At 40.8% G+C, this 17,183-nt stretch overlaps 1 protein-coding gene across 2 annotated transcripts; it reads right to left on the reverse strand.

Annotated features, from left to right (window-relative positions):
* Positions 1 to 62: 62 nt before the first annotated feature.
* Positions 63 to 14,370, reverse strand: LOC121897954 (ras association domain-containing protein 8). Of its 2 annotated transcripts, none has more exons than XM_042412772.1 (6): positions 13,999 to 14,370; positions 7,774 to 7,975; positions 5,403 to 6,196; positions 4,973 to 5,170; positions 4,200 to 4,344; positions 63 to 2,221 (listed from the first exon to the last, which is right to left on the reverse strand). In XM_042412772.1, the coding sequence occupies exons 2-6, from the start codon at positions 7,874 to 7,876 to the stop codon at positions 2,100 to 2,102; spliced, it is 1,362 nt and encodes a 453-aa protein (XP_042268706.1). In that variant the 5' UTR covers positions 7,877 to 7,975; positions 13,999 to 14,370; the 3' UTR covers positions 63 to 2,099. The 2 variants fall into 2 exon arrangements, with proteins under 2 accessions (XP_042268706.1, XP_042268705.1); XM_042412771.1 differs by having other exon boundaries at positions 5,397 to 6,196; positions 13,999 to 14,369.
* Between the last annotated feature and the right edge of the window lie 2,813 nt (positions 14,371 to 17,183).

The raw sequence follows: 17,183 nt of genomic DNA on the forward strand, positions 1-17,183 counted from the left end.
TTCTCATTTACATCCACAAACAATTTTTAACAGTTACCACGAGCACCAGTTGTGACACATCGAATTTTGTCAGATGTTTTATTGAATCATGCAATCCATGTCATATCAGCAGCCAGTTACAGCCATACATCTGTCAACACTTTGCAGTATATTAAGGCAGGAAAAAATAGAAACAGGTATGTACAGTCGACATCTTACAGTTCTCTAGAACATATACAGTTGTAAACAGTGACCATAGCTACGACTTGTCCAAGGGTGGAAAATGCACACAAGTGGTTTCTTAAAGGGAAAATCCACCATAATTTGTAGACCATTATACTTTCATGATCTAGTTTAAACTGTAGAATTTAAAAACTCTCCTTAAACTAAAAAAGCAGAGAGACACACTGCAGTGATGTGTTTGTGTGTTTTGTACATAGTGGACCTCCCTTTTGTATAACACCAACCATCTATTTATTCCTGGGCAACAGTACTGATCTAAACTGGTAACTACAGTATACAGTATGTGTGCATGACAGGAGATAAATCAGATTAAGTGAGAATGCATTTTACAGCACGTTGTATTACAGTGACAATAATACAGTAGCAAAGTGGAAAGCACTATCAATAATGTTCTTTCCATTTCTACAAAATACTGACATAAAAATGAAGTTTCCTCTTTGTTGCCATGCTATTGTCATTTGTGTCTGTGCAGCAATGTGGCACTAATACAGCTTCCAACATATACTGACTATGATCATTGCTTCAATGTCTCTACTAAAGCTTTACTGTACATTATTTAAATCCACCAACTGCTGAAACAATATAAAGGCACTTTGCTGTGATTAGCAGCTGAACTACGGTCTAAGAGGGGCTTCACACCTTGGCTTTGTTGACTCTGAACACACACACACACACACACAGACGTCCCTTTAATCACCGATTCACTCACTCATACTCACAGTAACTGTAGTGATCCATTGTAATATTACATGCCACCATTTTTAGATTCTATTGACAACTGATTTTACTGTACTGTGGGTGCTCTACACATCCAGATATGGCTATATTCACAGCACAATCATGCAACAGGACCTGCTAATCTTTGGCCACCGATCCTAACAGCAAAACAAGCACAATCAATTTGGCAAAAATATACTATGTTGTCATCTTGACAAAAAACAAAACAAAAAAAGAAAAAACAAAACAAAAAACAAAACAAAAAAACAGTTTATGTGGAAAATTAACACTTTTGTTTTGCAGATATTACTGCAGGAATGAGTGCACTGCATTTCTGTAACTGTGAATGCACCGCTTTGTAATAAAATATAATAATTCACTAAATAAAGCTACAAAGTAAGAAAACATATTTACAGTATGTCACGATTTTGGTACGTACAGACAGTAACATTCTTCAGTAACAAAACTATCAACCATTTGTGCATAGATTTAACATGAACAGAAAGTCAGAGCTATGGGAATAGATTCTGATTTACAAAATGATAGACTCTATAGATATAGTTTTTATTATAGACACAAGTGGATCCTTCATTACTTATATGAGAACCAGTCATTATGCTGGGTAAAGTGTATTCATGGCAGAATTACAAATGCTTTCAGGGATTATAATTCATCGATTCACAAACCAAGATTCTCAAGGATACTGCTCAAAAGGCCATAGTTTTGAATCATGATGCAAGTGAGAAAACAATACAAATCATTCTGCAGGTACTAAAGTGAGAGTAAAAGTACATAAAGTGGGTGTGTTTATAAAGGAAGTCCATGACAGCCTGATGTCTAGAAAGTCCTAACATGTTTAGAGACAGTGCGCCATGAAACATGGTGGCACTGCCGTGCTTTTTATTCACGCCACAACTTCACACCATCTTCCATTCCCACCAAGTGCTCCATGACTTCCATTCAAAGATCAGCATTGTTCATTCACTGCAGGTCTTCACACTCAACGTTGCCTTCAGGTAACTGAAACAACAGTGCATAGTGGTGTGCTACTGAGGTATCCTGTAACAAGATATCCACTTACAAATGGTTTCTAGGGAGAAATGGGCTCTTAAAAGGGAGCTCTGGTGTGTTCCCTCCGAGCAGAAGTGCGCAGCAGAGCCTCAAACATAGATCCCCTCTGGGTTCAGGCCAGAGCTGAGAGGGCTGTGGAGGACCCGGAGGTGACCGGACATGGGGTGCAAGGACACGGGACGCTTCAGGGAGCCAGACAGGGGAACTAAATCTGAGAATGAAAACACATGAAAGATATAAAATGAGAAAATATAATGTAAATGTATTTCAAAATTTGACCACAAAAAGCTTGTTCAGTTGTGGCATGTGACAACTGAGCCATTCAATGAGAAATTTCTTGTTTAACTTTCTTTCTTTTTAACATTTCAAATGATTTTGTTTTTTTCCTTACCTTTTTTTTAACATATCTCATTCATTAACATTCATAATAGCAATAAATTCCCAGATTAAAAAGCAAAAAACTTAGTCCTGTGTATGCTACACAATATGCCTGATATGGCGTCACCAGGGGGCAGCACTGAGCTGTGCAGAGAATCAGCTGATGCAGTGAATTTAATAGCCAGGCACAAAAGGTCTTGCTGATATTACACATATACACACACACATACACACACACACACACACACACACAGGAAGGTTACTAGAAGGACCTGAACACTCATTACTTTTCATAATTGAAAACCATTACCATGAAGTTTAATAAAGAGACTTAAAGCTCTAAACGATGTAATGATGAAGTACATGTCATGCAGTAAGAAAAATATCTGGGCTCTAAGGAGGTTGAGCTTTACAAGTGAAGACTATGATGTATTTAAGATTTCATCCAAAATCTGTGCGAGTAGATATAAACCATTTATAAACCACTGTCCCATAGCTGCAGTACCACTAGTTTCTCCATAAGTGTCATACAATCACGCAGTTCAATCAATAGTAAAGTGGAGAAGAAATATACAACATTTACACACTAAAAATGCAATTTCCTTAATTTGTTAACTATTGTTATTAAATGAAAGGAAACCTCTGTTTTATGGCCTGGCTTGAAGATAGAGGTTAAATTTATTAAGTTATTCATTATTTCTGTGTGTGTAGGTGTATTTTAACAACGTGCAAATTTAGGTTTCTGCCTACAAACCTTTTTTTTTTTGGAGTTCCATGCTCAGTCTTAATTTTAACAAGCTGGTTATATCCCTGGTTACAACACTGTTATGCACTATTTCCACCACAAGATTGTTCCTGAAAGTCGATCTCTATCACTATAATATTACTAATATATATTTCTATTAAGTTTTTAATAACCAGCTGGTGGATAGTTGATGTGAACGGCCTCTATTGGATCTTGACTGCTCTGCTATTATTCATTATGCTCTTAGTTTATGTGTCAGCTCTCTGCCATTCTCCTGTAGGATGACAGAGCTTTGGTCAAGTGAGCCCATCACAGAAACTGCTGAGCATGTGATGGAGGGACAGTGTGATGGAAGGAGTGAAGGAAGGATGGAGAGAGAAGGGTGAATGAATGGCACCAAGTCAGTCTCTAACCAGGCAGCTGTTGGCATGGAGACTATAACTGCCACTGGAGTAGGTAAAAACTAATACTGTATTCTCCACTAACCTCCCACCCCCTCCTCCCCTCCCCTCCATTTTCTCTATCACAGTGTCTCTAACACACACTCACACATACTGTACACACAGCTGAGTCATTTTCACTCAGCAGGCTGTCAAGATATGAGGTAGAAAAGTAATAAGCACCTTGATGGAACAGGATGACTTTACTAATGCACAGACAGAGTCACACACAAACTGCACTTAATGCACTTTAATAAAAATAAGTCATATGTTGCCTGTCTGAATGGCAACTTAAGAGCACTATTTATCCTCAGACTGCTCGCACTCTGACATACAATTACATTGTAATGTCTGTCTTTGGTCAGACAAATTCATATCAGTTAGACTTAACTGACCCTTATGTCACAGACTATATAACATGTCAACAAGGTCAGTTCCCCACTTGACATTTATGTGAACAGCAGGAGAGACCTGGACATATATAACATGACATGTGACTGTATACTTATGCTTATATGTTCTGCGGCAAAAGTTTCACAATTTATACCTTATAATATAGGATAGGATAGGATATTATGAAGTTGCAATATCTACCCATTTAAAGTGCAAGAACAAAATGACATTACCTATACCATGACTGTTGCTGGTACTTTCATCCTCAGTGGGCTCAGCTGGCAGCACTGTGACTTTGGTGCCGGTTTGCTTGATAAACTGCTGCAGGTTAACTTGCCTCAGCTCCTTGGTCAGCTGCTCCAGCTCATGCTGCATGTCCTTCAATGAAACAGCACCAAGAGAAATGATGTACAGGGAACAGTAAAGCATTATCAGTCGCTTGGAAGTGAATGAATTCTACATTTGTAGGTTAAATAAGACGAAGTTGCTGTGTTTGAGCTTTTTGATCTCTAGACACTTGCAATATTAGTTTAAATACTCTAAGCCCTCATCCATCTAAGTTTTTATGGTTTTGGGTCAAAACACAGCTGGTGTATGTCATAGATCCTAATTATTAACCCATTTCTCAGATCAACATGTTGAAAAATTCCACATTAACAGGCTTAATTGTTAACAATTAACAGATCTGAATAACTGAAATACACATCGGAGAGCACCTCATTTTACTCTCAGACACAAATCAGACACATTTTCTGAAAATTACAGAGCATTATTTGACCAAAAATGTGGGTGAAATAAAATGGATTAGCTTATTTTTTGACTGACAGGGATTCGGCATCACAATTCAGATGGACAGATGGCATTCTCAATGAAGGTTTTCTTACTGATGGATGGTCTCCCTTATCAGTACGTCACCCTTGCAGCACTATCTTGTTATGCCTCAGTCTAACAAAAAAAAAATCAAGGAAATGACAAACAGATACCTGAATGCATGCATATGTCTCACCTGCAGTTTCTTGCTGCTTTGTACTAGTGACCTGTCCACAGCTCTGCAGCTGCTCTCCAGCTGGACAGCCTGTCTCTCTTGGGCTTTCAACTCTGCTTTGACTCTGAGGACCTGAGCCTGAGCCTCTGCCTCATTGACCCACTTGGTCTCCTGTCGCTCCCTCTGCAGCCGCTCCTCTTCCAGACCTGCCTCTATACCCTGATGGGACAAAGAGAAACAGCTATGGAAAAAGAAGGAAGCCACATACTTAAATATACTTGCAGCAGAAAGACTAGAGAGACTACTATTAGCTTAACAAGATGAAAAGGATTTGATGAAGGAATTCTTTATTTCTCTGTTTATTCCTTATCTTATCCCAAAACTTGCAACTAAAATGCAGTTTTTAAAATTAACTATCCCAAAAAATCTCCCACATATAGCACACCTGTACCATTTCCAGCTTCTCTTCAATCTCTAGCTCACAGTCCTGCAGACGCCCACGTAGCTCCTGCAGCCTTTCCTCCAGCTGTCTCTCACTCTCTATCTCAATCTGCAGCTCAGTGGCCCAAAACTCCTCCTCCTCCATCTCCACCTCATTCTTCCTCAGGTGCTTCTCCAGCCTCAGGATCTCCTCTATCAGCCCTCCACCTCCAGTTGGGTCCCCACTGCTCCCTGAACCTCGCCCCCCTCGCCCCTCAGCCCAGGCCTGGAGCTCAGCCTCATAAGCTCCCAGCTTCTTCTCCAGCACATTCAGAGTCTCCCTCTGTAGACCGACCAGTCTGACCAGATCCTCCATGCGACAGGCCCACAGGCCAGGGGATGCAGTCCCAATGGCTGCTCCTGCATGGTGGTGATTTCCACCGTTTCCCAGAAGAAGTCTTCGTTTGGTTTCTGCCTCTCCAACCCGTCCTCCGCTCAGTATCTCCCTAAGGCCTCTGGGTGCACCGGTGAACGTGAGAGACTTGCGACGTGGCTCGCGGCGGCGGAGGGAGCGATCGTTGGGATGACGAAGCTTTGCGAGGGGAGGGAGGCTCTGCCGATGCAGCCCACGTTCAGGCCCCCTGAGAGGAGGTCCCTCTGAGGGGGGCCGTTCAGTCAGGGAAGGGCCTGTGCGATGCAGGATCAGCTGGACATCACCAGCATACTGACCCCAGGTGTTCAGAGAAGCCACAGGGCTCTCATGAGGGGCTAGGTGACGCTCAGTGTCCCGCCATTTTTCTACCAGAGTGTATCTCCCAGTGCGACCTGTGAACAACGCAACAGAACAACATACTTAATAAAAATATGTGACTTGACTCTGATTTTTATGCTAGTAGATGATAAAGCCAAATTGCGAGTCCAATGTCAATCTACTTTTCTGAGTTCAGTTGCTGGAAAAAGGCAGCAGTGGTTTTAAAAGAGAGATGAGAGTCTCAAGCATACGGTAAACATGCAGGCTGGAAAACCAGAACACTCAGCTAAAAGTGGCTAAAAGCTGCATAGATTTGCAGTGTTGTGGTGATTTTTCTCATTGGGATTGGCACTGCGAGCAGCCCTTTCACATTACATTTGATCTAATGTTTATAAAAAACAAATTGCTTAATGCTGTTTAAAGAAAACCTAGACAAAACACTCGTAGCACTGTGTAGACAGAAACACTTGAACAGCTGGTAAAATGCCAAAGTACCAAATCAATTTCGGTGTCTGATCACTTAACGTAGCGTATATGTTTTTAATAGAAAAGGAAAAGGCAGAGGAGGGGGCTCAGAAGTGCTGCTTTCTCAGCTTGGCAGAAGAGCCAAGGATGAGTCAGACTTTCCCTCCTCCCACCCTCCTTTTGTGGGAAGTGATGTCAATACAGTCTGCTCAAGTGCCCCCGCTCCTGACAGAGCCATATGGGACAGGGAGGGGGCTGTAGATCCCAAGAAAGTACCAATAAAGCCTATGACTATGACCCACTGTATCTCAGCAGGAGCTTAACATGTAGGCAGGGGACTCAAGTACTTGTTTACTTCATAGAGATTTCTTCAGTTAACAACAAGCAGATTGGTATTTTTGGAAAGCTTTATACCCAGATTACAGTTGTGAGATGATGCATGCTTTAAAAACACACTCGATTCAAAAGCTTTTCCTGTTTTTTACTTTCAGGTTCTCCGAGTGTGAAGGAAATAAAAAAGTTAAAAGTTACTTTGTGTGAACAATAACAAACATAACAAAGAACTTAAAAAGCATTACATGGGAGAGAGGCATTTTTAGCAGTCCGTCCTGTTGTGTAAATGGCTTTGAGATGGAGGTATGGCAAACATCAACATCAGGCTGTAACTATTATGAAGCAAGATTTGTTGTAGTGGGTAGGGCAACACTCAGCTGAGCATGAAAGCCACGCTACACTGGAGTTTCATAAAGTGTAGTTGAGAGCCTGGATCATCTGCATATTTTCTAAACAGTTGCTTTGTCTGACGATCACCATCTCTACATGAGTGTGACATGGCGGAGGAACTAAGATTAGGAATAAATAGGTGACAGAAATAGCTTTGGATCAAAAATACAGCAAGGAAGATGTAGAAATGTGGGTTGTTTCATGACATGAAATGTGGTATAACTAATATGTGGTATAACTTGTTTTTTAAAAGTAAACATTAATTGGGTACATGTCGCTGTTAGTCAACTCAGGAAATATAAGTTTCCAGCTTTTTTAAATAGCAGGGATCAACTAACATACTAATTAACTCTAATTTCACTTCAAAGTGAAATCAAAAATACATTAATTCAGCAGAAAAGTTCCAACAGGCCTGATGACAGCTTGTATCACAGCTGTGGATTTCTTGTAGAGCATGATTTACCTATGGCCTGAGCCAGAGCAATCACCACTTCCTGGCAGGTGGTTGCCTCGGTGACCCCACAGACGACCCTCTGGACTCCATCCACCCAGACCTTGAGCTCCATGTTGGGTCAGAAGTGAGGAGGCCTGTTGTGGTGTGTTGGCCCCGACATTCTTGAAGGCTTCAGTGGTGCAGGGCAGCTGAAACCCCTCTGGCTACTTCTCTGCGGAGGAAACACAAGGGAAAACAGGAAACAGTTAGTCAGGATGTGCTCAGGGCCAGGGTTGTAATGCTCTATTCCCTGAAAGGATCAAATCTGAATAGACATACAAGGATGCAAACAGTTCCGCCTGTGATGACGCATCATTTAATACGCAGTTTAATCAGGCTATTTTAGTAGTTGCTTAAAAGGTAAAGGGATAGCTCATACAGCCAGGCCTGCCAGGACCAGCTGGCCATAATGCTTTTGTTTTGTGCTTCTCTATGAATAGGTACATGTCTGTTGGGGGTGCAGGAAGACACTGCCAGCAGACATTCCCAAGCCCAGTTCCTGTTTTTGTATAGAGAATTACATGGAAGCAGCGAAGACAGACCAGGAAGATTGAGTCAGTAACCGCGACAAGACAGGAACAGAGAGTGAAACAGAGAAGGAATGTTTCATTAAAAAAAAAAAAAAAAAAAGGAGCACGAGCCGGAAAGGATCATAACACAAGGGAGTGAAGTGGGCTTTTGTTTTTGATGCCGCTGTTCTGTAACACATGTAACAGAGTTAAGAGGCCTGCTGTCTGTACTTACAGTGTACATCATTCCCTAAAGGCTCATTAGAGCAGTCAGTACTATGATGCAAGTCAAATACAACAAAAATGTAAAGCTTGAGTGTTTTCATGAGGCTTATTTTGATATAATAGCCACTGATCACATTATAGATGCAATTTAAACGATTCACATATGAATCTGTGCAGAAATGCAAACGTTATCATTAACATTATCAGATTTACAAAGAACATATTAAAAATGTGAAGGTTAACCACCAACATGACACAGTATATGAATTATCCATCTAGGGATCCTTCAAAAACATTCTTCAAGGACATTGTACTGGGAGGGAATGAATGGCATCTCTCCAGATCTGTATCACTCTTCATGGATCTAACCTTCACTGCACCTACACTACCGAGTCAAAAGGTCCTTTTGTTCTCCAACCCCCCACCAATTACACCTCCCCCCGGCCCTCAAACTCTCTATCCACATTCACAAAGTCATCCACACCAGCCTGTCTTACCCACCAACCACTGTTTTTCCACATATGGTGAAGACATTAAGCAGTGCTGCAAGGTAACATTTGTAAAGTTGGATAAACAAATGAAGCTGCAGTTAATGATTATATAATCTATTGAGCACTTTTGGTTGACAGATTAATGGTTTACTTTATTAAAAAAAGTAAAAAAGGTATCATCTTCAAATTACTTGCTTTGTCTAACTTGCACTAAAAATCTCACATAAAAACAGAAAATGAGCATCCAATCCTCACTTTTAGAAGCTGAAACAATCAAATATTTGTCATTTTTGCTTTACAAGTGACTTAATATAACATTAATAGATTATCAAAAGTGTGGTTGATTAACTTCCAATCAGTTGTCTAACCAATTAATTGACTAATCATCTCAGCACAACCAACCAACACAAACAACATTTAGCCAGATGTAAGAGATTCATGTATTCAGATTCAAGTGTGGGTTATGTGCAAGAATGGACTATATATGTGTCTCCTTTTCTATTTAAATTCCATACAAACTGTGCATTTGCATGCAGGCAAGTGTCATCTCTGTCTGGCCTGGCTTTTGATCGCTCTATTCTTGGCGTATTCACAGCTGGTTGGAAAGTGCTTTTGTCTTTTATTGAGACTGCCCTTATATGGCATTACAGGGCTGAAGGATGGAGGAGAACAGGAAAACAGTCACTCACAAGAACACTGCGAGTCTGACCCAAAACACTGTCACCATTTTGTTTAACCCTTTTTCCAGGGGGGGGGTTGTGGAAACAGTATTAGGGACTGAGGAGGTCTTGATGCAAAGCAGGCACAGCGGATCAGCCAGGGAGAGGGTTTGAATACAGTGGAGGGGGGAAGGGGGAAGGCGAAAAAAACTACAAAAAAAACACACACACACAAAAAAAGCTACCTAGAATAATAACCTTTGAAGCCATCTGAATGAGAGGGATTTACAAAAACCACTGCATAGAATTCTGTACAAATGTACCGGCATTAAGAAATGTTACAGTAGTTATTGTGTTTCTAGTCAAAACAGACCAAAAACACAAAAGGTACGACTGCTCAAACAAAACAGAACATTTTACTGTGCAGTAAAGACAAAACAAGCTGATTCAATGCCTCGTCTGTGCACAAGCTCGAGAAGGTTCTGCAGGGCATTTATAAATGTCAGTCCAGACTCGTAACATTTATATTATTCATTAACATTAACCCAGAATACCCGACTGATCATACAGACACAGCGGTGTGGGGCAGAGTGCCATCCTGAGCTCTGCAAGCTCCATTCCTCTGGCCTGTCAAAGCCGCAGTCTGGGGAGATGCCCGCTCCCTGATTTGTGCAGCTCGTCTTATGCCAGAGAAGCATTTCACGAGACAGAACACGGCTTAAATTCCTGTGAAATCGATTTGAGCTCAGTTGAGAGATGATCAACTGCTGCAAAACCTCAACCCCTCATGACTCCGGAGCACTGCATTTGTTTCAGTCTCGTATTGGTTGAGTAGTGTTGACTCAAGATGCATTCCTCCCTGTGCTGTGAGGTGTGTGTGTGTGTGTGTGTGAGCGGCACTGAGCAGCCTGCCCGCCCGGCTGCTGATGACAATTCTCCAGGCCTACAGGAGCACGCCGAGTTGGCAGGGAAAAGGCTTCCACGGGCTGCTGGTGTAAACAACCTACCATATGGTCCTGTGGGTGTTTCATCACGAACCGACACACGACTGTAACATACTCCGTGAAAAAATACTGTAGGAGTTCTTACTATAGCAGCTTAAATCTGGCGCTGCCTCTCTTGGGGATTTACAGTCTGTCAAGCATCATGAACTGGTCTGAGTATGGTGCAGTTTAGCAGTTTCCTGAACAAGGGGGTATTTGAGCAAAACAAAATGGGCATTTATAAGATTAAAAACAAAACCAACAGTGAGTTCTGCTCAGGAGAAAGCAGGTGGGGCAGCAACTCAACCAAGTAAACGGATCTCACAGGAAAACTCTACGTTCCAACAAGTACTAGCTCCAAGAATAGATGATATTACACCTTTGTTCCTGAACAAATTTGCTAACCATTGTTCACTAAGGTGGAAAACAATGCAGCCTTTCATGAAGAACAGAAGTTTAAGCCATTGTAAGTTTGAATGCTTTTATACCCGAGGAGCTAATTAAAACAAGTAGCTAATTTATTATAGAGAGTGTCTGACTTGCAAAACTACCCCATGCTGCTGTTAATTAAAGACAATGGGATACTTCTTACAGACTGGAGCGACAGCAGTTCTGTTCGAGGGCTTAAAACCTCTTGCCTATTGCTAACCGAACTTTAATTCAAATTTCACTTCCTGTAGAGCAATGTGTAATTACTAGCAATTTATACTCCGCTGTAATTGGTAACAGATCTGTTGTGAAACGGAGCTCTGTGAGCACCAGGATAGACGCTGGTTCATTGTGGAGGCACTGGTATTGTCTCGGGTGGAACAAACTGGAGAAATCTCTTTATCCCTCCCTTTCAATTCCTTCAGATTGTCATCAAGTGCTTACAACCCAGAATAATCACTGATCCTAAAGCACATTGGGTGGCAGCGGTATATCATTTATGTGAGACATGCAGACAGGAAGGAACCGCTGCGGTTAAAAGTAAAGGGTCTTGCAATGAGAACCTGATAAGGAAGTTCCTCATCCCAAATATGCCAGCCTGTTTATAATACCCTCTGTGAAGTGTAAACATTACAGCGCATGGCAAAGACTGTTGCCAGAGACAGGCCTTGATCCTTTAGAGTGAAAACTGATAACGTCCAGGGTATACATTCCTGAGCCGTGAGAATGCAACGGGCCATGACTACAAGATAAGAAAGCTATGGGTCCCTCTGCTCTGTGATCTTGACGGCTTTGCAACAGGCAACAGCAATGGAATGACACGCCAACACACTGCAGCAAACGTGGAATATTTTTACACTGAAGAATTATTACACGATCAGCGAACTTGCTTCCAACATTCTGCACAAATAAAATGGCCAATCCATAAATTGATGCTTCCAATTTTTTTCCTGCAGTCTCTGAAAGCCGCTGCTGTGCAAAATGTCTGTGTCCTCTCAGGTAATTTAGTGTCTCAGTTGCATTAATCTCTACAAAATGACAGGACCAAATGCCTGCAGTACAGATAATAGTTCATGAATGACAAATTAAATGTGACACTGTACCACCCCTCTATTAGGAGGATAAGAGACAGTTGCAAAATTGCTTAAAGTCCCCTTCCACTCAAAAATGTGTTTGGCTTATTGTCACTTCAGATGGATGTTTGAGCTTCACTGTGCAGAATGATGCGTGTGTAGAGTTTGACACTAGAAAGCTGTTAAACTTTTGAGATGAAATATATTTGCCTTGATTCTGGAATTTTAATGAGAGAGAAAGAGTAGATGTCATTTTAAGGATTTTAAGGGGAAAATTGAACTTTTTTGTGGGAAAACTGTGTTAGATGCAAATTATTTAAAGTAGAGTTATTCTATAAACATCTTAAAAACACATTTAGAGGGGATCTTTAAGATAAATACATTTATTTTAACAGGTTTTTGAGTGTGTAAAACAAAATGAGATGTTGCTTGGATACCACAAGAACCAAGGGGGCAACCTAAAAATATAACCAAAGTAGGATGAAGCACTTCCCAAATGCATCCGAGCACTTTTATTCTAACTGTATTCCAAGTTTCTGCTCTTGCTCCAATCTGAAGGTTGGGGTGTTTGGGATTGAACCCATGTCCAGTCACGCTACAGACACCCTCAGCTCCTGTAAGTTCTCCAGTGGCCCCTGCCCTGGAGCGAGCCTCCTGGTCTCTCTCTCTCTCTCTCTCTCTCTCTGCCTGACTGATATTAAAACTATTAGGCGCTGGAGCTGCCTCCCCCTTTTTGGGAGGTCAGTGCTGGCAGCATCTTGAACATCTGGACGGCACGTTCGGCCAGCTATAATGCCGCCTTTGTTTCTTTGCCATATTCACTGCTCACTAGCCAGCTTTGAAGAGCCAGTGGGGCAGGCAGCGGGCTCCTGCACGGGGGGAAAAGAGGCAAAGCAGCAACACAGCAGGGCAGCAAGAGGCCTCTGGCCAAGGTTTAGATGTTACTGCGGTTTGTAAAACATCATCTGCTGTTGAATCACACTCTTGCATATAGCATTTACAGAGCTGCAAAGCTAGCAGTGGCTGAATGGCAGCCACACACAAAAAGCACCAAAACTTATTTATTTTTCCGGTCTGTAGGTAGCTCTTTGCAGCCTGGTCTTTGTAGTGCTGTGATGCCATTAAATAGAGCAAAGTCCACTGAATTACATGATTCTATATCTGAACTAAAGCAGTCCTTTAAGATCAGAGTCTATGGCTGTTAGATATACATGAAACCCCGGCTGAGTGCAACAACTCTACAGGTTGGTTCTGCTACACCTGCTGTATGTTTAGAAGTTGTGTGAAATGGACTATAAATTATTTCATATTTACATTCTGTTATGATGAGTAAAGACTTTTTGAGACCAGGAAAGCTTATTATATTTACAAATAATGCAGAACTTGATGAGAGGCAGGAGTGTCATAAAGGGCAAAGCAACTTTTTAAAGTGAATGTTCTACAGGATTTCTAGGCCTGGTAATATAATACTGCAAGGTAATAAAATCTGAACCAATTGAGACCGCATAAAATACTTACAACTCGTCTTATTTCTCAAACTAATAGACAAAGACTTGATTTAAAAGCAGTAACAGCTTGATATGTTTGCACTTAACGTCTTGAAACATATAACACAGAGGTATCTTTTGACACAGACCTGCATTCTGCCTCATATTTTTGGTGTAGTGGGACGAGGCTGGAGAAATGGCGATAATGGGCTGTAGTGGGCTCACAGAGTAGCCGAACTACTCTACTACAGAAATGTTTCCGTTATCTCAGCCTCACAATTAACAGCAGGCTCAACTGCGGCGCATTCTGCTATAATTAGGTCCGTGTAATGGTCTTACCTTTAAGGTGCAAAGAGGATTCAACTCACTGCTGCCTATCCGAAGTGAAGTTTAGAGGGGAAACACACGTTAAAGGCGAGAATTCCGCAAAATGTGTCCTTCTTCACCATTGCCCTGTAAATCACTTCCAACGAATTGCGACAAAGTAACGTTTGGCAGCTGGGTGAAAACGGGATAAAAAAAGACAACAGACGCCTCCAAAAAAAAGAGATAATTGACGTTTTGTATCACTGTCCGAAAGTTTGTGTCTATCCTCTCTGTGCGCTAGTCTTTTGCGGTCTCACCAATAGGCTGCGGAAAATGCCCCTCTCCCCGTTTCATTACTCCTGCTGGTAAATACATCGCATTGGAACTGGGACACCGCAAGGCATTGTGGACTGTTTAAAGCTGCAATACACTCTGAGGGGGGAGGCTACCTACAGCCAACTTTTACGCATCCAGGACATTTAAACAGAAGAATGAGGATCATACAGACTCGTCTTTTGATGAGATATAGACTTACGAGGAGCTCTCCACCTATATAAGTCCCACCTGTTGTTAGAAAGGAATCTGAGCAAGGTGGGGTCGTCTTGCATCAGCAAGCAATCCATAGACAGATTTGTTTTAAAGAGCTTCCCCGCCTAAACTTCAAATCCATTCAATGCATTGTTTGTTGTCCTCTCGTGTCCAGCTGTGTCTCTCCGCAATTTGTGTTATTTTAGTTCTGCTCTGCTCATTTCTTAAAGAGACCTCTTCAAATCTCATCTACTAAATCGAGAGAGCAGGTAACCTACTTTCCCTTGTAGATAAAGGTACTTTTAAAATGGATTCCTTCTCATCTAAAGTTGCTTTTATTTCCCCTGGTAGGTGCTGTGCTGGTAGCCTTTTATGGCTACTGTGTCTCATAAACAAACCCCAACAAGCTGCTCTTTCACCTTCCTGACAGAAACAGACCAGAGGCTGTGAATGCCTTCAGAGAAAGACAGGTCACATCAATGTGGAGATAGAGAGAAAGAGATAGTGAGACGTTTAGGCACAAAGGGAGAAATGACAGATGAATAGTAGAAGTCAAATCAAGTCAATTTTATTTATACAGCACCAAATCACAACAGAAGTTATCTCAGGGCCCTTTTCTGGACTGTACCCTTATTTTATGGAGACCCAACAGTCCTTCATGAGCAAGGAAAAACTCCCCTTTAAGGGGAAGAAACCTTGAGCAGAACCAGGCTCTAGGTGGGCGTCTATCTGCCTTGACAGGTTGGGTTGAGAGAGAAAGAAGGAGGGGGAGAAAGGAGGGGGAGAGGGAGGCACACAGAGAAACACAGCAACAACAAAAACAACAATAATATAAATATGACTAACAATAATAGTGGTAGCAGTGGATAAAAATGAATAACAATAATAGCAGCAGCGGTTGGAAGATGTTCACAGATGGAGACAGGTGAGGTGGCCTGATAGACACAGAGAGACTGTGGATGCTAATTGTTGAAGGGCATCGATCTAAACTGTAATGAAGTTGAACTAAGACTTCAGGTTTACTACTGAGTACTTTCATTGCTTCATGGAAACTTTGTTATTGAACAAGAGATGTTAAGAGTCCATAATGAGTTAATAAGTACTACTGCAGAATAAAAGCCTTAAAACTAATCTTCTGTAAGGAAAAAACCCAAACTATACTAACATTATTTGAAATACAGTATAATTACAGCACATAAATGCAAATTAAGATGGCTAAAAATACTATGCAGCTGCTATATTCCACATTATAAAGGCATTGTGCACAAATACACATGAATACACACAAAGTGACGATCAAAATTAATTCACTAGGTAATGAAAAGATGATTGAGATCTATATAATAGTAATGCAGACCCTTAATATTTCCCATTCTGAATGAAAATTATTAAAAACAGTCACTATTTTGCTCACTATTTACTCCATAAAGTAGGTATTGGTGGATTAAACAGTGGATTTGAACAGAAGATAATGCAAAATTAATTATATTTCCACTTCACCTTACACACAACATATATAACATGTATTCAACTGGAGCAGCTGATAAGCTTTGGCAATACGACCATATAAAAATGGAAGCTCACTGCCCTCTTGTGACAGACTTGGAGCAGGACAGACTTTCCTGTTGTAGCAAAATGCCTACTGGACGAACATGTCTTTAAATATTGTCCTTTCTTGGATGAGTTGCCAGGAACTATAGAGTGTTGTAATCAGTAAGTAAGTGTTCTTATTCATCAAGTCTGGCTAAATCAAGATTACAGACTTATTCTCTGATCAGGAAGTCGTCTCTAAAGTTAGAAAGATGAGTTTCATGTTACAGAAGTGTTTTTTATATAAATGAAATAATCATTTTCATAAATACTATTTGAATCTTTGGCAAACGGTTGAAAAACTATGCCAGTATAGACCAGTTTCATGGCAGACATAACTTGTCATAACAGGAAAAGCACAGGTTTAACTAATTCAGGTAGTGATGGCTCTTTTCCATCAAGTGTCCCAGTAACCAATCCAGTGATCCAGCACACACGATACCAGGGCCCTGAAACTGGCTCCCCTCAATGGACTGCAACCATTACAATTGTTATTTAAAACATCTATGATTTAAAAAAAAAAACTTTGTTAAAATGTCTGCTGTGAAAAATGATATTAAATCAATTATATATTTTATCTATATTATAGCACCTGTCTGTGAAAAATATGGCAACTTTATGCTTTGAAGTTTTTTTTGTAATTATACAGAAATTATTTTGCTTTTAGGTGGAGATTTACTGCTTGCATTGAAGTTTTTATATGGATTATCTACAGTTAAATCCAGGAGGAACAGGCCCATCACTGGGGAAATGATCGAGGGTCCCAGATTAACTTTACACTACATTCACATTTGCAAAGCCTAACTGACAGTATACCTGCATTATGTTAGTGATATTTATATCCACCAGTGAGATAAAATGACAGAATTATGTAATATTATTATATCCAACTGATTAACAGTAAAAACATTTCATAGCAGATTCTGTTTCACAAATGTTTACTTGTTGACCGGTTGAGAACAATGCATAATATGATTTTATTTGCATTGCATGCAACTACAACTAAATGCAGTGGGGAAACTATTTGTGTGTAAAAGTTGCCTGTGCATTGGCATCTAACCAGAGTGCAATTTAGGTGTAAAATGCTGATGTGCATGATT

This window comes from Thunnus maccoyii, chromosome 5, assembly GCF_910596095.1.
Source record: "Thunnus maccoyii chromosome 5, fThuMac1.1, whole genome shotgun sequence".
Classification (NCBI taxonomy): Eukaryota; Metazoa; Chordata; class Actinopteri; order Scombriformes; family Scombridae; genus Thunnus; species Thunnus maccoyii.